The 25778-nt window shown below is 42.1% G+C and overlaps 1 protein-coding gene across 1 annotated transcript in view; it reads right to left on the reverse strand.

Moving 5' to 3' along the window:
* Positions 1-25778, reverse strand: part of LOC126263621 (ras-associated and pleckstrin homology domains-containing protein 1-like) — a 453221-nt gene that overhangs the window by 123067 nt on the left and 304376 nt on the right. Inside the window, exon 9 of the mRNA XM_049960707.1 lies at positions 5080-5151. Within this exon, the coding sequence (XP_049816664.1) occupies positions 5080-5151 (72 nt within the window). The remainder of the gene's footprint in view (positions 1-5079; positions 5152-25778) is intronic.

Raw genomic sequence — 25778 nt, forward strand, 5'->3', positions numbered from 1 at the left:
CACTGTACATTGGGCTAAAATATATATAACAAATTAAAAGGAAGAAACATGTTCACAATGGACCTTGGTTCGCTGAAAAGTTTCCTCAAAAATATTTTAACACAGAAATGTTACTATACCATTGAAGAATTCATGGAATACGGTCTGACACTTTGAGCAATAAAAATCTATGCCTAATATTGCAGTGTTGTCTGTGTACAACAAAGGAAATTGGTAAACTGATAATTTATAGTAAATATTGCAGTGTAGTATTTTATTGGCATTATTCTTAAAATAGTGCAAAAAGAATTTCTGTAAATCATTATACATCATACTTTTGCTAAACTTGATGTGTCTTCTGTACAACAGATCATATGATCTGTACAATGTATGTAATGAGACTAATAAATCACATTTACTGTCACAAAATAAGCTTTCAGCCAACAAAGCCTTTGTCAAAAATAGACGAAACACACACACGACCACAGTCTCTGGCACCAGAAGCTACAGTAGTCTGGCTTCAGCTGCCAGAGACTGTGGTCACGTGTCTGTGAATTACATTTGCTTGTGTGTGTGTGTGGGGGGGGGGGGGTGTATTTTTGACAAAGGCCTTTTTGGCCAAAAGCTTATTTTGTGACAGTCTTTTTGTTGTGCCTGTCTGCAACCCTGCATCTCCTCTATGTGGTAAGGTGTACATAACTATCCCTTTCATAATATTCACTTTTGAAAATTGTCATATTGCCACAAATTGTGTCTGATAGGCTTAGTCCTTCCATATAGTCACTGCACCTCTCTAGCCTCACCTCATTTACAGAGTAAATTAAAAGTAGTGTTTCTCGCATCTTCAGTTTACTTTTGGACAACAGCCGCCCAGCAAATATAAAAAATTAGACGAAGGGATATGTTTTTCTAGTTGTTGTTATTCAGATTGCCATTTGTATTTTCCTTACTCTTAACATGTAGTTAGTGTTGTCTGAAAAAAAAGAAAGCTATTTTGGTGAAGATTTAAAATTTCATAGTATCATCTGCTCAAAAGAAATAAAACCCATTAATAAGCACTTTTAATTTACATATAAAGGTGCATACGAACTATTTATTGTGACAATTGTGTTATCAGCAAATATCACATTAGCAAAAACCTAATGAAATAACCAATTTTCAGTAATTTTTGAGATGTTTATGTAAATACACACCAACTTACAACTACTTACACAGAAGTGTCAACCAAAGCAGAATGGGAGTAGTTTTACATTACTGTTGTTGACAGCAATTATTGTTCTCTGTGTAGTTTGCACGTAAAATTTTGGACTGTCAGTAGCACTTCTCAGACCATGTTCAAAACCTTTCATTTGCCCATTGCATCCCATAGTTGTGAGAGGTGTAGCATAACTGAATGAACACGCAAGTCAACTACAAACCTGTGAAACGAAATTCCTTAGGTGTATTCCACAAATCTTTCACTCTCACTATCAGAAACTTCAGATTCTGAAGAATTTTCATCTCTTTTTGAGACAAATGGAAGTGTCGCGCCAACCGTCATTCTTGGCTCAGCTGTTACTTCGAGTTCCTGTCGCTAGTCATCTCTGGCAAAGAGGTCATTCTCGCTGTTGCTTCTAGTTAGAATCTTCACAAATTCTTCATCTGTACAGTCACAATGGCATGCCATTTAGTCGGTCAAAAATGAAGATAGAAACGGTGACACAAATCGGATTACAGCAGCAAACTCGCACACGGCAAATGTAGGAAAGCTGCCGAACACCAAACGTGTAAATACAGTTACTTGGCCCGTAAGTGTCTCAAATCTTAACACTCTCAAATGGCAGCGTGTCATAACCTGTTGAAAGCACAGAGGCGTTGGCTTTCCGCCAAGCATGAACAGGTACAGAGGACCTAATGTCCTGACAGATGGAACGGAACAGTGCTACTTGTAAATGTGTCCAGAGCACCTGGGGACAGCAGCAGCAGTGTGTATTAAAACTTAAAGGTTAAAAATTATACTTAAATATAACGACAATCCACATGACGGCTTAAAGGGGCTGGAGACGTGGAGTTGTGATCACTGGAGCTGCTGTATTTGGTTGCTTCTTTGTGCAGTCCGACAGTGGCCTCTAGTACTGGAGGATGAGGTTTTTACCAAAATTCGTCATTTGAAAAATATGTCATCTTACATTCACAGATTAAACTATTGCTGATGAAGTAGATGTTTTTATGTCATGTAATAGACTAATATAGGAGCTGTCGCATCTCTGTTGACCTGATGCTGTGACAGCATTCCTTAGCCTCTCACTTAGAAATGTCTGTCCTCTGTGCTGTCATTCAAAAAATATTACTCAATTCTAAACCAAATTCAATATTGCATTTGGTTACGAGATTACTGGATTGCAAACGAGAAATTCTATTGTTTTCATGTATTAGAATACCAGATAAAAACATTACCAGCTATTAAGCAGCTTCAGAACAAGATGGTGACATCCAAATGAAACAAGGAAAAAATTAGTGAAAAATTAAATGCCTAACAAACAAAATAAATCATATTAATCTGACATTATCAGTATTAACCTGGACATTACAAAAGACTGGACACAATTGCTAATATGGTGGGTGATCACCACGGATGGGAATGCTCACAACGTGCTCACACGCTGGCAGTTAGGAGTTCTCGCAGTAGGCACGTTCAAGTTGTCGATGGCACACGGGGACGTGCTGCAGTATGTCCCCGAGATGCATCCCACGCTTGCTCGACGTGAGCGAAGTCGGGGGGAACGGGTGAGCCAGGCCGTTCACTGAATATCTTCTCGTTCTCCTTTCCCTGTCCTGTTTGATGTGGTTGTACATTTTTGTTCATAAAAATGAAGTCATGCCGAGAAAGCACGCTTAAAAAATGCCCACGGCGAAGGAGTACAGTCTCACAACAATGTCGAATCGTGAGTGGTACCGTGTTCAGTGATTTGTAAAAGTGCCAAGAGCATAGGGTCTGGACCAACGAGGAACCAATGAGGATTGGAGTCGTGTGCTCTTCTCAGATGAGGCAGATTCAATTTGCACAGTGATTCCAGATGTATCCTCATGTGGTGAGAGCTGGGACCATGTAATGCACACAGGAATGTTGTAAAACATAATGATTTTGGCTGTCCAGGTGTACGGTGTAAGGAACAGTATAGCCGCTCAGGCACACTGACCTCCAAATCTTCGAATGTGGTACACTCGTCAGTCAGTATCACTGTAACACTGTTTTTCTTCCCCGCATGTGTTTTCAGGGATGAATTTGGCCCAGGCCCCATTGTGTGCAACGGCATTGAACTGTGCAGGTGGAAGAACTATTGGTATGAGAGGGTATCAAGTACACGAACTGGCGTGCCCGTTCCACGACTTAAATCCTGTCGAGCACGTCTGCACGTGTCGCAAAGATGTAGCGTATTGCAGTACATTTAGATGCACCGTCAAATGTAGTGTTGGTGGACGAATGGAACACTGTGCTACAAGAACTTCTTACCGACCTTGAGGCCAACATGAGAACATGGTACAGAGCATGTGTTGCCATCTATAAATTGCAGTAATTTCAGTGTAACAACTGTCTCGTAATAAAAGTGCAATTCCTGTTTGCCTCATTGGGTGTTCCCTTCAGTTACCTTCTGTACCATATTGCAACAGTTCATTCTACGTACAGAGCAAGTTTCACTGAGTTGCGTTACTCGGCAGCGACGTCGCACAAAAGTTACTTCCGTTCTTAATTTTTACACACCGGTGCATCTGGTGTTGTTACATGTAACTGACACTTTACAAGATATTGCAGTCTGTGCATCACAGTTCCTTTTACTATAAAAATCAATAGTGCTTTAATAATGTGAAAATGCGTTACAGAAATAGTACTGAGAGAAGTCGTCAGATCAAGCAGAACCCATGTGTTTTCGAGCTGTGACATAAACTGCTAGAGCCTTTAAAGTTGTACTTGAGGACAGAAATTTGTGAAATGGTTGGAGGGAGAACAGTGACAATGGCTCACCTGAGAACTAATATGAATGTGGAGAGGAAAGTGGTGATGAGCAGGAAATTTTGCCCCACTGCTGACGGTGGGAATATATACTCAGTACCTCGGATTTTTATGAATGTCAACCGTGTTCAAACTGCAGTTTGTCTGAAATTGATTTGTAGTCAGAACTGAACTGACTTTGCTATTGGAGAATATTATAGATTTATGCAGGAGAGAGTAAAAGGTGATAGCTGTGACGTACAATGGGAACAAAAGGGGTGTGTCCATTGCTAGTTCCAGGCAGCCAATGAGAGAGCAGAGAGCAGATGGTAGGTTTGGAACTGAGAGGCAAAGGAATAGTCACATTCTCACATTGTTATAGATTCAAAATCCGCTATGTATTCAGGGAAAAAGCAGCTATGTTCTCAGGTCTCACCAAAATCAGAAATTGCAAGATATTTGGAAGAAACAGCCAAATATTTGTGAGAACCAAGATTATAAATTTCACTCACTGCATTTTCAGTTGTACTATTAAGATGATGGTGATTAAAATCAGTGATACCACATGAGTGGCTAGATAGTAAGCAAACAGGGAGTGAACATAAAAATCAATGTAAACTTTTTTAAAACTTTATTTCCCCTTGTATTATTGAAATGTAGATAATCAATAAATGTAGAAGCTTAGAATAGGAATAATGTTAACTTTTTGGCAGATACTTTGGCAATAAAACTGTTTGTAATTCTGATTAGTCACAATATTAAAAATAATTTTTTTTCAAGGTGCCTGTTGCAAAAGGCGATGTTTCTTCTTATAGTCAGAGTTGTCTTAACTGTGCATGCCTAATTCTTAAAGATATATTATCCTATTAGGTCCTTGGAATCAGACGAGAGGATATGTGGTGGATATCAATAAGAAGCTGAGTTACAACTTCCAATATCAGGAACTTTACAAACCCAATTATGTCAATTTGCAGACTGCAGGTTAAGAGGAAGTGCACACGGATAACTGTACAGAAATGCTCAAAGTCGAGCATGATTCAGTGCAATGGTTGTATCGCACTACAGTACTTAACTGTGTGCCTAAGTGCACTGATTTATGTACGAGTGGAACTTTATTTCGATATACTCACGTGTCCTCTTTCAGCTTCATCCCCACTGTCTGGCTGCTCCTCCTTGATGGCGACTTCAAGTGGCATCTCGGGCTGGAGGCAAACGAGAGGTTACTCACTTACCACCTCCGTGAGACCCCACACTCTACAGCATCGCACACTACACAGATATATTCTAAAATCAAAGTAAGTACAATTAATCAAGAGGCCAAAATGTGTCAGTACAACACAATACAACACTGGCACATCACAAAAAAATAAAAAAAAATAAAAAAAAAATAAAAAAAAAATTAAAATACAAATATGACAGTTTTCTGCATCAGCCTCCGAGTTACTATATCACTAACTGTTCAGACAATTTGTGTAACTGTCAGGTGGAAAATTAAGTCGTCGTACTGTCATTATTAGCACAGTGACGAGCCAAGTGAAAGACAAGTTATGTTTTATCTTTTGAGATAATTTAGAACCAAATAACTTATTTATCTGGCCGTAAGACAAATTTTTTGCCCAAATTCATCATTCATCACTACAATCTGTTCCCAAGGTCTACATTCTTACGTCGTATAAAAGCTTAATATAAGGGTCATCTTACATTCTCAGCTGAAGCTACAGTAGTTGAGGTCACATGCAGACTTAATTTGACAATTTCAGAATGGTGGGATGGGGTGCAGTGGCACCTGGTCAGCCGAATGTAGGGAGGCTAGAGGTGGGTGAGCAGAAAATTACGTTGTACTGCTAATTTTTGGAATGTATTGCACACTCACATTTTATGTACATCTACCACATTTAAACTGCACCTTTCCCAAACTCGCACTTTGCCGGAATCAAACTGACTTTACAAATGGACTATTATTTGGCAATAGTACACATTCACGACAACCGGACCCAACATTTTCTGAGGTTGAAGTGGCACATGTCATTACTATGCTTTTGCTGACATGTGGCACCTGGAACAAGATAATGACTGCATTGTCAAGAATCTGGTTGCACATTATTATAATGAATACATAGGCAATTTATAATGAAACATGCACTATTATGTGTTCAAATTCCACAATGTTATGTTCTCGGTGAGACTAGAGATAACAGATGTGTCCTGATATTGTGTACTGCTGTTACTGTTATCTAACGCAAATAAAATCATTAACAGTCATAAACATGTACTGAAAGTAATATTTCTCTTATCTGCAAACCACTGTTAAAGTACCATAGTGTAACATATAACTTTAATGAAGTGATATGTTGCGCAAGCATTTACCGAACCAACGGACGACAATCACCAATACAAAAAGTTTATTTTTGTACTGAATTAGTATAACTTAACATTTGGATCTGCAAGCCATGACGGCCACGTTACCTACTGGTTGGGCGTGTCATCCTGCCTCAAAGAAAGGGTGGGTGGCTGTGACAAAGCCTGTGGCATCCCAGGGATAAGAGAAGACCTGTTATTCAATTGGAATCTTAATACAGACCGTTTTTAGACACAGTCGTTATCGACATATCTGTTCCAAATAAAATGATGCAGATCTGCTATATACAGTCATTGTAAATGAGACTACAGTATACAATACATTCCTTGTGAGAAGCATTGTGCTTATTTCGAGAACTGGATATTACATTGTACTCTTAACTTCCAGCAGTAACTGCAGCACTTTGACAAATGAAGGTCAATCAGAAGATATTGACGAGTGTGCACAAATAGTAAGGTGATCGAGATTGAATAATAGAAACTTGTAGCTCCCAATCAGATTTTGCAGTACCCAATATCACGAGAAAGAAGTAGCAATGTGGCGAATGATGAGCAGCCCAAAACAAATATGAAGGGAAGTAAATAAAAACTCACAAAGGACAAGAACAGGAACCAGAAATCTTAAATTTTGAGAAAGACTGGTGACTTTTGGGTGCAAAGATTTGCTGCACTTGATAACTGTTGTCTGCTGCAGATGAGGTTAGCAGCCAAGATTACACTGCAGTGCAAAAGCAACTCATAGCACTGTGAATTACTAATTTTGTACAACATCTGAGTAGTTGATGAATTATTATTAAAGCCTCCAACTGAAATTACGATAGAAAAGAAACTAGCTAGTCCACAAGCAAACGAGTTTCAACTACAACGAGAAGGGTTCAACTGAATTAATACCATGACAAGTCTACAGCAGCAGTCACAGACAGCATCTGTGGCTCGTCAATCTGCAGTGGCAGCAATGTCAATGGCTCATTCACTTTTGGTGATGCAGCCCAACCTAGAAACTGATTCAGCTTCTTGTCAGCATCTAGTCACAGTGAGATACTGGTGAGCTGTATAAAACCTAAGTTCATTAGTGTCCAAAATGTTTTGGTGGCAGAATTCGTGTTGTGGGGTAAACTGCAAGTGGTTTTACAACCAGACTTTGTGGATGTACTACAGCATCGTGGCTAGCCTCGTTACAGTACTGAGCCGAGTTTAATTGCATGTGTATTATTGTAGACACTGTACACCTGTAGTGCCATGAACAATGTTGTGGATGTGCTGGTAATCCCAAAATGTGTCGTATACAATTGAGTAATGACATGAAAGAGTTAACTCTCTGTTTAGAAAACACTAAATCAGAATTAAAGAAATGAAATAGAAACAACAAATAACACACTAATAGCATATCAGTGATTCACATAAGATAAATGAGAAATCCAAAGTAACATATCACAGAATGAGATTTTCACTCTGCAGTGGAGTGTGCACTGATATGAAACTTCCTGGCAGATTAAAACTGTGTGCCAGATCGAGACTCAAACTCAGGACCTTTGCCTTTCGCGGGCAAGTGCTCTACTGACTGCTCTACCAAGCATGACTCACGACCTGTCCTCACAGCTTCAATATTTCCAGTACCTCGCTTCATACCTTCCAAACTTCACAGAAGATCTTCTGCAAACCTTGTAGAATTAGCACTCCTGGAAGAAAGGAGAGTGTGGAGACATGGCTTTGCCACAACCTGTGCGATGTTTCCAGAATGAGATTTTCACTCTGCAGTGGAGTGTGCGCTGATATGAGGACAGGTCATGAGTCGTGCTTGGGTACCTCAGATGGTAGAGGACTTGCCCAAAGAAGGCAAAGGTCCCAAGTTCGAGTCTTGGTCCAGCACACAGTTTTAATCTTCCAGGAAGCTTAACATACCGCGCTTACAGACAACACTTTCCATCTTAAAAGATGACCTAAATTCTGAAATTTTGAAACAATGCAACTTAGTTTGTAATGAAGTGAATGAGCAACTTAGAGTGTGGAAAAGGACTTGATGCAATTAAAGGAATTAACTGAGTGGGAGTTTAATGCAATACACAATCAAATCTCATGCACACAAGTAAGGTTAAGGGTGTCGCAAGAAAGCAATGATTCAGGTGTTGAAGCTATTTCAGGGTCTACACTTGCTAGTTTTAAGGAGCATGTCATCTGCTTAGTCAATAATAATGTATGAGAAAATATTGAATCATGTGTAGATACACCTGTTTCTAGTGCAGAAACAGGTACGTGGAGAGAAAACTGTAGAAAATTTGGAATGAATTGACGAAAACTAAGGAGGAATTAAATAAAAGAAAGTTTAGTGGGAGCTGTGGGCTGAAGGAACTGATTTAGCCAAACAATTCCCTAAATTTAAGCCGGTAGGGAGGTTCGCCTATGTACATTTTAAGAATATTTATTGAATTTTTATCCAAGTGATGGGATGATTCAAAGAGGATTAATTTTGCACTAAATTATTTAGAGGTTGACGCAGCAGAGTGGGGAACTGCTAATGCTGGAGCACTCTTGTCGTGGACTGATTTTTGAGGAAAGTTTGAAAAGAAGTACAGGTTCCAGGTGCTCAAGAAAACGGACACTTGAGCTTTGTGACCTACGGTATTGCAATAATAATTGGGTAACTTATAAAAAATATACTGAGTGGCACTGAACAAGATCTAAATACTTAGATGATCCGACAGAGGAGAGTCATTTAGTTAAGGGTTTCGGGGGCAGATTATCTTCTGATGCAAGGAAAGAGGTTTGGTATAGTGGGTGGTCAACAGTTGGCTTGTTGGCATTTGTCAAAAGTCTGGTTACATAACGCAAAGAACACGGGAATTATACACCAGGAAATAATAGTAAATCAGATAACAATGAAGGAAAAGTTTATCCACTACAATTCCAAAAAAGGAAATAAAGTATTTTATAGTAAGGAAGCATAATATCAAACACTGGAAAATCCTGGACGGAATATAACAATATTACAGAAGGAAAGTTGCTACTCACCACATAGCAGAGATGCTGAGTCGCAACAGGCACAACAAAAAGATTCACACAATCTACTGCGACTCAGCATCTCTGCTATATGGTGAGTAGCAACTTTCCTTCTCTAATATTTAAGCATAATATCAATAGACGAAACAATTAGGGAGTAACCAGTGAGCAATATTGTCCACAAGTAATGTAAGCACTACATGTGCTTATATATTGACCAACCATTTATAAACAATCAAAAGATGTATAAGAAATATGCCTGAGATGAGTTCACATTCTATGTGAATTTTGTAGATTGACACCTGCTAGGCATCGAGGTGTCTGCTATATTTCTTCAGAATTAGATTTCTGCACAGAAATCTCTCACTTCTTTGCCTATCTTCTTAAAAACTGTAAGTACTCTTTACGAGCAACATGATGAGATAGCAAATAAATACACAAGGAGATAATTATAGGTAACGAATGACATACTGTTGCATTAGAATGTCGCAAATAAAAGAAATTAACTAATTTTAGTCAGCAAAGTAATAGCTTTTTCCCTCTTTTTTTCTTTTCCTTCTAAGTGGTGCTGAATCCATCACCTTTGACAGGGGAATTGAGTGGAATATACCCTTTGCTATAAACCGTACATATAATGGACCATGATTGTTGAAACATATAATAGGAGGGCATTCAGATTTACAGTAGTGAGTAACATAAATACAGTACAAATGACAGATTAGAAACCAGATATGAATATGTATCAAACAATGGAAAATCCAGGATGGAAAGTGACAATATTATGGAAAGGAAAGTTGCTACTCACCATATAACGGAATGCTGAGTCGCAGATAGGCACAGTGAAAAGACAGTCGCAAATAAGCTTTCAGCCAGCAAGGCCTTCATCAAAAACGCAACTCCCGCTATATGGTGAGTAGTAACTTTCCTTTTCGTGATATGAATATGGAATGTAGTAAAAGTAGGTTACCTCAATATGTATGTGTAGAAGGGTAAGATAGGGTTGTAATTGTACCCTAATTTGTATATATGTATGGTGTGTTGGAAAGGAGAGGTGCACCTAGAGGGGGAAAAAAGGATACATAAATAGGAACACTATCACTGTAAAGAATCAAAAATTCTTGTGGAAAGAGATTTACTTTGACAGTTACTACATAAGTTTGTACTGTTAGTTTAGAGGTTTCTCAAAAGTAGCAAAGTAGATGAATTTACCTGAGCCAATCTGTGCCTCATGCTAATTTAAAGATGACATAGTAGAGGCAAATGTCTGAGTTTTGTATGCTATTCTCCAGGACTGGAAAGACAGGTAACTGACTACAGAATGCCCAACAACAAAGGCTTGTCAATTATTCAAAACATGACTAGTCTGGTTCAGTGGCAGTTTAGAACTGATGAAAGTGAATAACGATGAAATGTACTTCACAAGAATGGGTATTAAGCTCTGTATAATAACTACGCTGATCAATTTATAATTATAGTTTTATAACTCCTGTAGAGTCATAAACATGAATAAATATATTTATTACAAATGAAATGTAATTACAGCTGTTGTTATACATCAAATATACACAAGTTATTGATATTTGTAATTAAGAACATTAAAAATAGTTTTGAACCTTGAATGTTGACGCTTGTTGGTGTTTCACAGTAGTGATGACATCATTCCCCTAAGAGGAGGAATCTGTAGTGTAATATATGACTTTGGTGATGTCATGTGTAGCACAGGCATTTACTGAACTGACGAGTAATCCAGAGTGAGATTTGCACTCTGCAGCGGAGTGTGCGCTGATATGAAACTTCCTGGCAGATTAAAACTGTTTTAATCTGCCAGGAAGTTTCATATCAGCACACACTCCACTGCAGAGTGAAAATCTCATTCTGGAAACATCCCCTAGGCTTTGGCTAAGCCATGTCTCCGCAGTATCCTTTCTTTCAGGAGTGCTAGTCCAGCAAGTTTCGCAGGAGAGCTTCTGTAAAGTTTGGAAGGTAGGAGACGAGATACTGGCAGAAGTAAAGCTGTGAGTACCAGGCGTGAGTCATGCTTCGGTAGCTCAGATGGTAGAGCACTTGCCCGCGAAAGGCAAAGGTCCCGAGTTCGAGTCTTGATCGGGCACACAGTTTTAATCTGCCAGGAAGTTTCTGACAAGTAATTATTGCCACAGTAAAAAAATTACATAGGTAATATAACCTACTGTTTGGATATACATTTCACTTATGCTCATGCATTCGGGAGTAGATGGATGCTGGGTATCTGCATGCCAGGGTGACAATTTTCCCACATTCGCTGCACTTGCTGGTCAGGTGGTTTATTCTGTGTCATTGGTTCCAGCCTTGGTAATCACATATTAGCTAAATGGATAGGGATTGTGTTTGTTGTGTGCGGATGCAGGAGGAGTTGGCCGCAGTCCAAATGCTGCTGGAAGCTTTGTTGGCCACAGTCAAAAGGCTCCAGAGTGCCACCTTGAGGTGCGGTGGGGATGGGGTGCCTGGGGCAGCCTCTGCTGTACTAGATATTCAGGGGTAATGTCACAGCTCTCTGTCACTGAGCCGATCTCAGGCGCGACTGAGCCGGTCAGCCCACTCTCACCTCAGTGCGGGTGGCAGGCTATGACGAGGTCTTGAGCCTCAAGGCAATGGCTGCATGGGGGACGCAGGCTCCTGCCAAATCCCATGCACTTTGTTAATAGATTTAATGTGTTATCTGATGCTGGAGGGGAGGCTGAGCCGGATCAGAATGCACCTACTGCCAAAAGTGGCCACTCCTTCAGCAAGGTCCGGACAGGCACGTACAGATAGGGGTTTGTTAGTTATTGGGAGCTCCAATGTTACGCGGGTCATGGAGCCCCTGAGGAACATAGCGGCTAGGGCGGGGAAGAAGTCCAATGTTCACTTGGTGTGCTTGCCGGGGGGGCCTTCTCCTGGATGTGGAAGAGGCTCTTCAGGTGGTTATCATGCGTGCGGGGAGCAGCCAGCTGCAGACTGTTGCACATCTTGGCAGCAACAATGCCAGTCGTCGGGGTTCCGAGGAAATCCTTGGGTCCTTTCGATGGCTGGCTAAATTGGGAAAAGCGGCCTCCATCACTCGAGGAGTGGAAGCCAAGCTGACGACTTGCAGCATCATACCCAAGGTGGACCGAGGTCCTCTGGTTTGGAGTCAAGTGGAGAATCTAAACCAGAGGCTACATCAATTCTGTGATGAAAATGTTTGTAGATTCCTCGACCTACGCTAAGGGGTGGAAGGTTGCCGGGGGGGCCTTCTCCTGGATGTGGAAGAGGCTCTTCAGGTGGTTATCATGCGTGCGGGGAGCAGCCAGCTGCAGACTGTTGCACATCTTGGCAGCAACAATGCCAGTCGTCGGGGTTCCGAGGAAATCCTTGGGTCCTTTCGATGGCTGGCTAAATTGGGAAAAGCGGCCTCCATCACTCGAGGAGTGGAAGCCAAGCTGACGACTTGCAGCATCATACCCAAGGTGGACCGAGGTCCTCTGGTTTGGAGTCAAGTGGAGAATCTAAACCAGAGGCTACATCAATTCTGTGATGAAAATGTTTGTAGATTCCTCGACCTACGCTAAGGGGTGGAAGGTTGCAGGATGCCCCTCGATAGATCAGGGGTGCACTACACACAGGAAACAGCTACATGGATAGCACAGTACTTGTGGTGTGCACATGGATATTTTTTAGATTAAGTTCCTCCCCACAGGAAACAAACTGTTGGCCTGAAAAATTAACACTTCATGACACTGATGCGGGTGTCCCAAATGTAAAAATTGTTAGTTCACCTAAAAAGGTCGTTCCAAAGGATTTAAATATGCCAAATCTCATGTTAGTAAATTGACGAAGTGTCTGTAGCAAGATCCCTGAGTTACTCTCTGAAATAAACAGTAGTAATGCCAATATTGTATTAGGTACTGAAAGCTGGTTGAAACCACACATAAATAGCAGTGAAATTTTGAACTCAGATTGGACAATGTTTAGGAAGGATAGGACTGGTGCTATGGGAGGCGGTGTGCTCATTGAGATCGATACTGGGTCGGACTATGAAACAGTCTGGCTAAAGCTGTCAATCAGACAAGGAGTGACCATTGGATTAGGATGTTTTTATAGATCACCAGCATTTGCAACAAACGTCACAGAACATTTCAGGGAAAGTCTTGAGTACATAGGAAGTAAATATCCAAATTATCCATTAATTATAAGTGGAGACTTCAATCTGGCACCCACTGACTGGGAAAATTACACATTTATCACAGGGGCAGAAGCAAAGTCTCATGTGAAGCTATTCTAGGAGCACTCTCAACATACAACCTTGAGTAACTGGTTAGAAAAACAACTTGAGATGGGAACAGATGAGATATCTTGGTGACAAACAGACCTGATCTTTTTGAGGAAATTAATCCAGAAAAAGGTATTAGTGACCATAATGTCGTTGTGGCTTCTATGCCGGTGGAAGTCGCAAAAAAAGAGAGAGAGAGAGAGAGAGAGAGAAGAAACAGCAAAGAGTTTTCTTGTTTGGGGAAGCAAATAAAACTGTCATCAATGAATAACTTCATAGTCAGTTCCAAGCATTCACTGAGGGACAGATAGATACTGAGCATCTTAGGTCGGAATTTAAATGTATCGTCCACCACGTGCTAGAGAAATATGTGCCTAGCAAAAATATAGGGGAGGGAAAGGTCCACTTTGGTTCAACAAACATATTAGGAAGTTGCTGAGAAAGCAGAGAATTTTGCACAGGCATCTTTACGTGTAGTCACTGCCCCGCTGACAAACAGAAACTATGTGAAATGAAAGCAGCTGTCAAAATGTCAATGAGAGATTCTTTTAACAAATTTGAAAGCAATATTTTATTTACAGATTCTAAAAATAAACCCAAACAAATCTATGAATACTACAAATAATGCAATCCCTTCTCTTGCTGACAGTACGGGTAATGTAATGGATGATGATAAAGAGAAGATCGAAATTCCAAACCTAGCTTTCAAAAACTTGTTTATGGTAGAGGATTGCAATACCATTCCCCATTTCAACTGTTGAACAAACACATGGATGGCTGACGTAATGTTTAGTGTATCTGCGATTGTAAAACAGTTAAGATCCTTAGACGGCAGGAAGGCATCTGGCCCAGACGGTATCCCCATACGATTTTATGTTGACTATGCTAGAAATATAGCACGATTCTTCTCCATCATCTATCAGAGATCACTGGAACAGCAGTTAGTTCCACAGGACTGGAAGAAGGCCCAGGTCATAACAATCTATTAAAAGGGTAAAAAATCTGATGCACATAATTATCGCCCAATTTCACTGACATCGAATTGTTGTAGAATCATGGAACACATTTTGTGTTCAGACATAATGACCTTTCTAGACTCTGAGGAGCTCATCTGCAGAAAACAGCACGGTTTTTGGAAACAGTAGTCATGCGAGACACAGCTGACCCTCTTTGTGCACGATATACAACAAGCTCTAGATACCGGCTCCCAGGTTGATGCCATATTCCTCGACTTTAGAAATGTGTTCGACTCAGTTCCGTACTGTCACTTGCTCCAAAAAGTGCACGCTTACAGTCTATCCGATGGCATATGCGGTAGGATAGAAAGCTTTCTAGCAGACAGAGAGCAGTATGTCATCCTGAATGGGGAGACTTCAACAGAATCAAGCGTATCATCAGGTGTGCCCCAGGGCAGTTATTTACATAAACGGTGACATTGGACTGTTTGCCGATAATGCTGTAGTCTACAGGAAAGAAGTATTACATGAAAGTTGTGAACAAATCAATGAGGATTTGCAGAAAATAAATGCGTGGTGTAGTGACTGGCAATTATCTCTCAGTATTAGTAAGTGTCACATACTGTGTATAACAAATCGAAAATCCCATCAATTTACGAGTACAGTCTCTGGAAGCAGTAACATCTGCCAAGCATCTGGGTTTGACTGTTCGAAATGATCTCAAATGGAATGATCAGATTACACAAGTAACAGGTAAGGCAAACTCTAAATTGCGGTTTATTGCTAGAATCCTGAAGCGATGCAATCCTTCAACAAAGGAAATTGCTCACAATACTTTAGCTCATCCAGTCTTGGAGTACTGTTCACCGGTGTGGGACCCTTACCAGTTGGGTCTGAGTCAAGAGGTTGAAAAGGCCCAAAGAAGAGAGGCAAGATTCCTGACTGGTACACTTAGCCATCGCGAGAGCATTACAAATCTCATAGAAAGTTTGAAGTGGGACACACTCACTGATAGAGAGTGCGCTAAATGGAAGGGGCTGCTCGCAAAATTCCAAAATCTGGTCTTCGCCGAGGATGTAGAGCATATATTATTACCATCAACTTTTAAATCACACAATAATCACCATTCAAAGATAAGGGAAATTAGAGCTCGTACTGAGGTGCTCAGACAGTCGTTTTTCCCTTGCGCGATCTGCGAGTGGAACAGAGAGGGGGGACGGGGGGACTATGACTTTGGCGCGAATAGTGCCCTCCGCCACACATCGCTTGGTGGATGGTAGAGTATATACGTAGATGTAGGGGATAAGATGCAAACTGTAGAGGAAGAGCAATCATTACAATGCCTATGATGTGACAGGGACAAGATAAAATCTGTTACCTAGTTACTCAATTGGAATCTTAACTAGGGTAGATTGTTTTGGTCCTTATCAATGTAACTGTGATGTATCAATGGTAAATCAATTTTATAATTAATGGTCCTTCCCCCATGAACCATGGACCTTGCCGTTGGTGGGGAGGCTTGCGTGCCTCAGCGATACAGATGGCCGTACCGTAGGTGCAAGCACAACGGAGGGGTATCTGTTGAGAGGCCAGACAAACATGTGGTTCCTGAAGAGGGGCAGCAGCCTTATCAGTAGTTGCAGGGGCAACAGTCTGGATGATTGACTGATCTGGCCTTGTAACATTAACCAAACGGCCTTGCTGTGCTGGTACTGTGAACGGCTGAAAGCAATGGGAAACTACAGCCGTAATTTTTCCCCGAGGGCATGCAGCTTTACTGTATGGTTAAATGATGATGGCGTCCTATTGGGTAAAATATTCCGGAGGTAAAATAGTCCCCCATTCGGATCTCCGGGCGGGGACTACTCAAGAGGACATCGTTATCAGGAGAAAGAAAACTGGCATTCTACGGATCGGAGCGTGGAATGTCAGATCCCTTAATCGGGTAGGTAGGTTAGAAAATTTAAAAAGGGAAATGGATAGGTTAAAGTTAGATATAGTGGGAATTAGTGAAGTTCGGTGTCAGGAGCAACAAGACTTTTGCTCAGGTGATTACAGGGTTATAAATACAAAATCAAATAGGGGTAATGCAGGAGTAGGTTTAATAATGAATAAAAAAATAGGAGTGCGGGTTAGCTACTACAAACAGCATAGTGAACGCATTATTGTGGCCAAGATAGACACAAAGCCCATGCCTACTACAGTAGTACAAGTTTGTATGCCAACTAGCTCTGCAGATGATGAAGAAATTGATGAAATTTATGACGAGATAAAAGAAATTATTCAGGTAGTGAAGGGAGACGAAAATTTAATAGTCATGGGTGACTGGAATTCGTCAGTAGGAAAAGGGAGAGAAGGAAACATAGTAGGTGAATATGGATTGGGGGGAAGAAATGAAAGAGGAAGCCGCCTTGTAGAATTTTGCACAGAGCGTAACTTAATCATAGCTAACGCTTGGTTCAAGAATCATAAAAGAAGGTTGTATACCTGGAAGAATCCTGGAGATACTAAAAGGTATCACATAGATTATATAATGGTAAGACAGAGGTTTCGGAACCAGGTTTTAAATTGTAAGACATTTCCAGGGGCAGATATGGATTCTGGCCACAATCTATTGGTTATGAACTGCAGATTGAAACTGAAGAAACTGCAAAAAGGTGGGAATTTAAGGAGATGGGACCTGGATAAACTGAAAGAACCAGAGGTTGTAGAGAGTTTCAGGGAGAACATAAGGGAACAATTGACAGGAATGGGGGAAAGAAATACAGTAGAAGAAGAATGGGTAGCTCTGAGGGACGAAGTAGTGAAGGCAGCAGAGGATCAAGTAGGTTAAAAGACGAGGGCTAATAGAAATCCTTGGGTAACAGAAGAAATATTGAATTTAATTGATGAAAGGAGAAAATATAAAAATGCAGTAAATGAAGCAGGCAAAAAGGAGTACAAACGTCTCAAAAATGAGATCGACAGGAAGTGCAAAATGGCTAAGCAGGGATGGCTAGAGGACAAATGTAAGGATGTAGAGGCTTGTCTCACTTGGGGTAAGATAGATACTGCCTACAGGAAAATTAAAGAGACCTTTGGAGAGAAGAGAACCACTTGTATGAATATCAAGAGCTCAGATGGAAACCCAGTTCTAAGCAAAGAAGGGAAGGCAGAAAGGTGGAAGGAGTATATAGAGGGTTTATACAAGGCCGATGTACTTGAGGACAATATTATGGAAATGGAAGAGCATGTAGATGAAGATGAAATGGGAGATAAGATACTGTGTGAAGAGTTTGACAGAGCACTGAAAGACCTGAGTCGAAACAAGGCCCCGGGAGTAGACAACATTCCATTAGAACTACTGATGGCCTTGGGAGAGCCAGTCATGACAAAACTCTACCATCTGGTGAGCATGATGTATGAGACAGGCGAAATACCTTCAGACTTCAAGAAGAATATAATAATTCCAATCCCAAAGAAAGCAGTGTTGACAGATGTGAAAATTACTGAACTATCAGTTTAATAAGTCACAGCTGCAAAATACTAATGCGAATTCTTTACAGACGAATGGAAAAACTGGTAGAAGCGGACCTCGGGAAAGATCAGTTTCGATTCCGTAGAAATGTTGCAACACGTGAGGCAATACTAACCTTACGACTTATCTTAGAAGAAAGATTAAGAAAAGGCAAACCTACGTTTCTAGCATTTGTAGACTTAGAGAAAGCTTTTGACAACGTTAACTGGAATACTCTCTTTCGAATTCTGAAGGTGGCAGGGGTAAAATACAAGGAGCGAAAGGCTATTTACAATTTGTACAGAAACCAGATGGCAGTTATATGAGTCGAGGGGCATGAAAGGGAAGCAGTGGTTGGGAAAGGAGTGAGACAGGGTTGTAGCCTCTCCCCGATGTTATTCAATCTGTATATTGAGCAAGCAGTAAAGGAAACAAAAGAAAAATTCGGAGTAGGTATTAAAATTCATGGAGAAGAAGTAAAAACTTTGAGGTTCGCCGATGACATTGTAATTCTGTCAGAGACAGCAAAGGACTTCGAAGAGCAGTTGAACAGAATGGATGGTGTCTTGAAGGGAGGATATAAGATGAACATCAACAAAAGCAAAACGAGGATAATGGAACGTAGTCAAATTAAATCGGGTGATGCTGAGGGGATTAGATTAGGAAATGAGACACTTAAAGTAGTAAAGGAGTTTTGCTATTTAGGGAGTAAAATAACTGATGATGGTCGAAGTTGAGAGGATATAAAATGTAGACTGACAATGGCAAGGAAATCGTTTCTGAAGAAGAGAAATTTGTTAACATCTAGTATAGATTTAAGTGTCAGGAAGTCGTTTCTGAAAGTATTTGTATGGAGTGTAGCCATGTATGGAACTGAAACATGGACGATAACCAGTTTGGACAAGAAGAGAATAGAAGCTTTCAAAATGTGGTGCTACAGAAGAATGCTGAAGATAAGGTGGGTAGATCACGTAACTAATGAGCAGGTATTGAATAGGATTGGGGAGAAGAGAAGTTTGTGGCACAACTTGACTAGAAGAAGGGATCGGTTGGTAAGACATGTTTTGAGGCATCAAGGGATCACAAATTTAGCATTGGAGGGCAGCGTGGAGGGTAAAAATCATAGAGGGAGACCAAGAGATCAATACACTAAGCAGATTCAGAAGGATGTAGGTTGCAGTAGGTACTGGGAGATGAAGAAGCTTGCACAGGATAGAGTAGCATGGAGAGCTGCATCAAACCAGTCTCAGGACTGGAGACCACAACAACAATTAATGGTCACTGTACACAAGAGTACAATATATGATATCTGATTATCAGAAGCAACTTATTTATTTTGAGAATTGGATGTCTGATTTGAACTCTTAAATTCAGCAGTAACTGCAGCACTTGGGGAAATGAGGTTCGATCGGAAGACATTGGTGAGTGTGCTGAAATAATAAAGCGAGCAAGATTGAATAATAGGAAGTCTTAACTCCTGAACAGGCTTTACTTTACCAACCAGTATCATGGGAAAAAAAAACTACCACAAACATTGCATGTTGTTGACAACAGCTCAGAACAAGTATGGTTGGGAGTACATAAAATTTATGAAGAACAAAAATAGTACCCAGAAATTTGAAATTTTAAAGAGAATTGATGGAGTTCTGAGTACACAGATTTGCGGAAGTATGTACCTGTTGTCAATAGCCACAAAGATTGACTGCCAAGATCACGCAACCATCCAAAATCAACTGCTAGCATGAATTAAGAATTTTGAACAGGTTTGCGTAGTTGAACAATTATCAGTCCTTCAGCTGCAATTATGAAAGAGAAGAAAATAACTAGTCCACAAGTTGGAAGACTTCCACTAAGATTACAAAGGGCTTCAATTGTAATAATCCCATGACCAGTCTACAACATTAGTTGCAGATCATAGCTGCAGCTCATCAACCTGCAGTGGCGATAACAACAATGATGCACCTAATTTCAGTGATGCTGCATGACTACACATCAATGCAGTTTCCTGCCAGCATTTACACTTGGCGAGATTTTGGTGGAGAGGTGCGAGGTGTATAAAATCCAAGAGATTTTTTTTTTTTTTTTTTTTTTTTTTTTTGGGTTGGGGGGGGGGGGGGGGGCGGGAACTGCATGTGGTTTTGCAACCAGATCTCGGGCCAGAATGTGTCACCATGTGGGATACAAGCAGCAATCTGGAGGGGTGAGGAAGGGGAAGGGATAGAAATATACGGGTGGGGACAGAGACAGACACCGTCTGGTGGAGTATGCAGGGACTAGACTGTGAACAGGCAGCTTTTCTGAACTGGGCAGATGGGAGTTAACCTTAGAAGACATTCTTAGAATTATCCCAGCTTCAGCTTATGGTGACATACTGTCTCCACATCTTCCACCCAGTAGTTTCCACCCCCTCTGTGCTATGATCTCCTCCCCATTCTGGTCTCCCACCCTGATTCTTTGCAGCCCTCTGCCAATGCACCCTCCTGTCCTTTCCTGTTCCTCTCCTTTTTTTGTTCTTCCTCCCCCCCCCCCCCAACCTGCCCCACAACCTCACAATGCTGCGCCTGCTGATGGTCTAATCGCTGTACACTCCACCAGACAGCATCCGTCTCTCCCCCCATCCATACACTACCATACCACCCCCTCCAGATTGCTGCTTGCATCACACATGGTGTCGCATCCCGGCCCAAGATGCTGGACTTGGTATTCGTGCGTGCTTGATGTGTACTTGCTAGTGTCTGTGTGTGTGTGAATGTTGTGTGTGTGTCTCTCTTTACTCACAAAGTCTGTGAAGAAACATATATGAGAGTGTCTTTTAATCGTGCCTGTCTGCAACTTGATGTGTCTTCTTTGCAATAAGTAGCAATCTATCTTTTCCTACCCTGTTGAGATTCCTACCTGGAGTTTCCATTGTTTGTTTTTTGACAAATGGCTTTGTTCCATCCTACAACCCCGTAACATTTTCCTTTGTTACTCTTCGCTATAGCATTACTCTTCTCAGTGTCTATTCTTTCTCCTCTTTCTTGTGTTTATTCATCTCATTCCAAACCGCATCTACTTCCGAGCCATACTGTGTCAACGACGGTCCATGCACAACACACACTTTGTGACCACACAGATTGTTGTTGCAGCATCTAATGTCCCAGATTCTTTCCTTCAATAGTTAATCACATTTATTCCTATTGATCCCACTTCATTTCTCACCCTGACGTACTTTCAAACCTGCGCATGCCACATGAAACTTTGATCCTCTTCCTAACCCATTCCCCCTACTCTCCCTTCATTCATCGCAAGATGCGCGCGCGCACACACACACACACACACACACACACACACACACACACACACACACACGAGGGAGGACTCGTCATTCCTTTTCACCCACATTTCTGTACTTTAACATATTTGTGCCCGCTTTACATGATTTCACATGTTTTTACATATCTGTGAATATTTTATGCATCTTTTCACTTATCCAGCTCCTGTCACAACCATCAACACCTATTTTACCCATTTCTACTTCATTCCCATTTCCTTTGCACCATTCCTGCCACAATGGACCCATGATCCATCTTTCTGCATCAGTTTAGAAAAGTATCCCTTTCTCTGGCTAAAACCCAGTCCCACATCCTGTTTCTCGAATGATGCCTAAACCATGGAGCCCCCACAATGGCCAAACTGTAAAAATTACTTTCTCTGGATACCACCACTCCTTTCACAACGATCTACAACTTTTCAGATTCCGCCAATCCCTGGCCCTCAGAAACATGGCGCTGCAAAAACACATCTCCAAGGCACAGGCATCCCAGAATCACCATTACTCCCTCTGTAAGATACTACTGCTCTGCAGTCCCTACTCCGTAGACTATGTCTCTGAAATTGAATCCCTTGCTCTCCACCACCTGGAGGAGTATTCCAGACATCACCTCCATAAATTATTCAACCTGCCGACATTCTACTGCCACCTTGAGGGACCACTATTCATCCCCATCGTACCCACAGTGTTCCTCGTCATCCACCCCTTATAGCAGCTATACCCTGCCTAGCTGACCTTTTCTACTTGAAAAGTTTCAGTCTAACACCCAAATTTAACCAAGCTGGACTTGTTGAGCTCTACTCTCCTTCTCCCGATCCCTATAATGGAAGCATGTCTTTGCCCCCAATCCCTTCAACAAACTAATTCCAACACTGAACCCTGCCTCTTCCAGTCCATACTACCAGCCAACCACGACCCCCCCCCCCCCCCCCCCCCTCAGCTAACCACCGTGCTGATCACTTTCCAGGAGTTCCTTACCACCAACTTAGCCTCTCCATCCTTCCCCAGATTCCTTCCTCAGAGCACCAATCTTTCAGTGGAAGAAAGAATGGCCATACATAACCTCAAAACAAATCCTGACCTAGTCATCCTACCTGCAGACAAGGGTTCCACAACGTTGTTTATGGATTGCAATGACTATCTGGCAGAAGGCCCCCACCAATTTTTTTGACTCCGCCACCTATAAACTTTGCTAGAGTGATCCCATCCCAGAAGTCCAACACAAACTCCAGTCCCTGCTTAGAGCCTTAGGCCCTTCCCAGAATATCTCCCCTGCTGTGTTCGGATGCAGGCTGAGTTGGCATCCCTTCGCTCCCAGCTTCAGGCAGTGTTGGCTTCGGTCACACAGCTTGAGGCTGTTGCCAATGGGCATCACTGTGGGGGTCCGGATGGGGGTTTGTCGGGGACGGCCAGCTCGTCCCACGCTTCCCCCGATCGGACTAAGACTGTGGTTGCCCGGGATACTGCCCGCATTGAGGCTGATCCCTCACCTGTGGTAGAGTGGGAGGTAGTCTCAAGGTGTGGCAGGGGACGAAAGACATTCCGGAGGGCTGAACGGAAGGCCTCTCCAGTTTGTCTGACGAACCGGTTTCAGGTTCTGTCTCAGGCTGATACTGATCTTCGGCCTGACATGGCTGCTTGTCCTGTTCCAGAGGTTGCCCCTCAGTCTGCAAGATCCGGGCGGTCGCAGAGGGTGGGCTTACTCGTAGTTGGGAGCTCCAATGTCAGGCGCGTAATGGGGCCCCTTAGGGAAATGGCAGCAAGAGAGGGGAAGAAAACCAATGTGCACTCCGTGTGCAAACCGGGGGGAGTCATTCCAGATGTGGAAAGGGTCCTTCCGGATGCCATGAAGGGTACAGGATGCACCCATCTGCAGGTGGTCGCTCATGTCGGCACCAATGATGTGTGGCGCTATGGATCGGAGGAAATCCTCTCTGGCTTCCGACGGCTATCTGATTTGGTGAAGACTGCCAGTCTCGCTAGCGGGATGAAAGCAGAGCTCACCATCTGCAGCATCGTCGACAGGACTGACTGCGGACCTTTGGTACAGAGCCGAGTGGAGGGTCTGAATCAGAGGCTGAGACGGTTCTGCGACCATGTGGGCTGCAGATTCCTCGACTTGCGCCATAGGGTGGTGGGGTTTCGGGTTCCGCTGGATAGGTCAGGAGTCCACTACACGCAGCAAGCGGCTACACGGGTAGCAGGGGTTGTGTGGCGTGGACTGGGCGGTTTTTTAGGTTAGATGGCCTCGGGCAAGTACAGAAAGGGCAACAGCCTCAAAGGGTGCGGAGCAAAGTCAGGACATGCGGGGACCAAGCAGCAATCGGTATTGTAATTGTAAACTGTCGAAGCTGCAGTGGTAAAGTACCGGAACTTCAAGCGCTGATAGAAAGCACCGAAGCTGAAATCGTTATAGGTACAGAGAGCTGGCTTAAGCCAGAGATAAATTCTGCCGAAATTTTTACAGAGGTACAGACGGTGTTTAGGAAGGATAGATTGCATGCAACCGGTGGTGGAGTGTTTGTCGCTGTTAGTAGTAGTTTATCCTGTAGTGAAGTAGAAGTGGATAGTTCCTGTGAATTATTATGGGTGGAGGTTACACTCAACAACCGAGCTGGGTTAATAATTGGCTCCTTTTACCGACCTCCCGACTCAGCAGCGTTAGTGGCAGAACAACTGAGAGAAAATTTGGAATACATTTCGCATAAATTTCCTCAGCATGTTATAGTCTTAGGTGGAGATTTCAATTTACCAGATATAGACTGGGACACTCAGATGTTTAGGACGGGTGGTAGGGACAGAGCATCGAGTGACATTATACTGAGTGCACTATCCGAAAATTACCTCGAGCAATTAAACAGAGAACCGACTCGTGGAGATAACATCTTGGACCTACTGATAACAAACAGACCCGAACTTTTCGACTCTGTAAGTGCAGAACAGGGAATCAGTGATCATAAGGCCGTTGTAGCATCCCTGAATATGGAAGTTAATAGGAATATAAAAAAAGGGAGGAAGGTTTATCTGTTTAGCAAGAGTAATAGAAGGCAGATTTCAGACCACCTAACAGATCAAAACGAAAATTTCTGTTCCGACACTGACAATGTTGAGTGTTTATGGAAAAAGTTCAAGGCAATCGTAAAATGCGTTTTAGACAGGTACGTGCCGAGTAAAACTGTGAGGGACGGGAAAAACCCACCGTGGTACAACAACAAAGTTAGGAAACTACTGCGAAAGCAAAGAGAGCTTCACTCCAAGTTTAAACGCAGCCAAAACCTCTCAGACAAACAGAAGCTAAGCGATGTCAAAGTTAGCGTAAGGAGGGCTATGCGAGAAGCGTTCAGTGAATTCGAAAGTAAAATTCTATGTACAGACTTGACAGAAAATCCTAGGAAGTTCTGGTCTTACGTTAAATCAGTAAGTGGCTCGAAACAGCATATCCAGACACTCCGGGATGATGATGGCATTGAAACAGAGGATGACACGCGTAAAGCTGAAATACTAAACACCTTTTTCCAAAGCTGTTTCACAGAGGAAGACCGCACTGCAGTTCCTTCTCTAAATCCTCGCACAAACGAAAAAATGGCTGACATCGAAATAAGTGTCCAAGGAATAGAAAAACAACTGGAATCACTCAACAGAAGAAAGTCCACTGGACCTGACGGCATACCAATTCGATTCTACACAGAGTACGCGAAAGAACTTGCCCCCCTTCTAACAGCCGTGTACCGCAAGTCTCTAGAGGAACGGAGGGTTCCAAATGATTGGAAAAGAGCACAGGTAGTCCCAGTCTTCAAGAAGGGTCGTCGAGCAGATGCGCAAAACTATAGACCTATATCTCTGACGTCGATCTGTTGTAGAATTTTAGAACATGTTTTTTGCTCGAGTATCATGTCGTTTTTGGAAACCCAGAATCTACTACGTAGGAATCAACATGGATTCCGGAAACAGCGATCGTGTGAGACCCAACTCGCGTTATTTGTTCATGAGACCCAGAAAATATTAGATACAGGCTCCCAGGTAGATGCTATTTTTCTTCACTTCCGGAAGGCGTTCGATACAGTTCCACACTGTCGCCTGATAAAGTAAGAGCCTACGGAATATCAGACCAGCTGTGTGGCTGGATTGAAGATTTTTTAGCAAACAGAACACAGCATGTTGTTATCAATGGAGAGACGTCTACAGACATTAAGGTAACCTCTGGCGTGCCACAGGGGAGTGTTATGGGACCATTGCTTTTCACAATATATATAAATGACCTAGTAGATAGTGTCGGAAGTTCCATGCGGCTTTTCGCGGATGATGCTGTAGTATACAGAGAAGTTTCAGCATTAGAAAATTGTAGCGAAATGCAGGAAGATCTGCAGCGGATAGGCACTTGGTGCAGGGAGTGGCAACTGTCCCTTAACATAGACAAATGTAATGTATTGCGAATACAT

This window comes from Schistocerca nitens, chromosome 6 (assembly GCF_023898315.1).
Source record: "Schistocerca nitens isolate TAMUIC-IGC-003100 chromosome 6, iqSchNite1.1, whole genome shotgun sequence".
NCBI classification, from domain to species: domain Eukaryota; kingdom Metazoa; phylum Arthropoda; class Insecta; order Orthoptera; family Acrididae; genus Schistocerca; species Schistocerca nitens.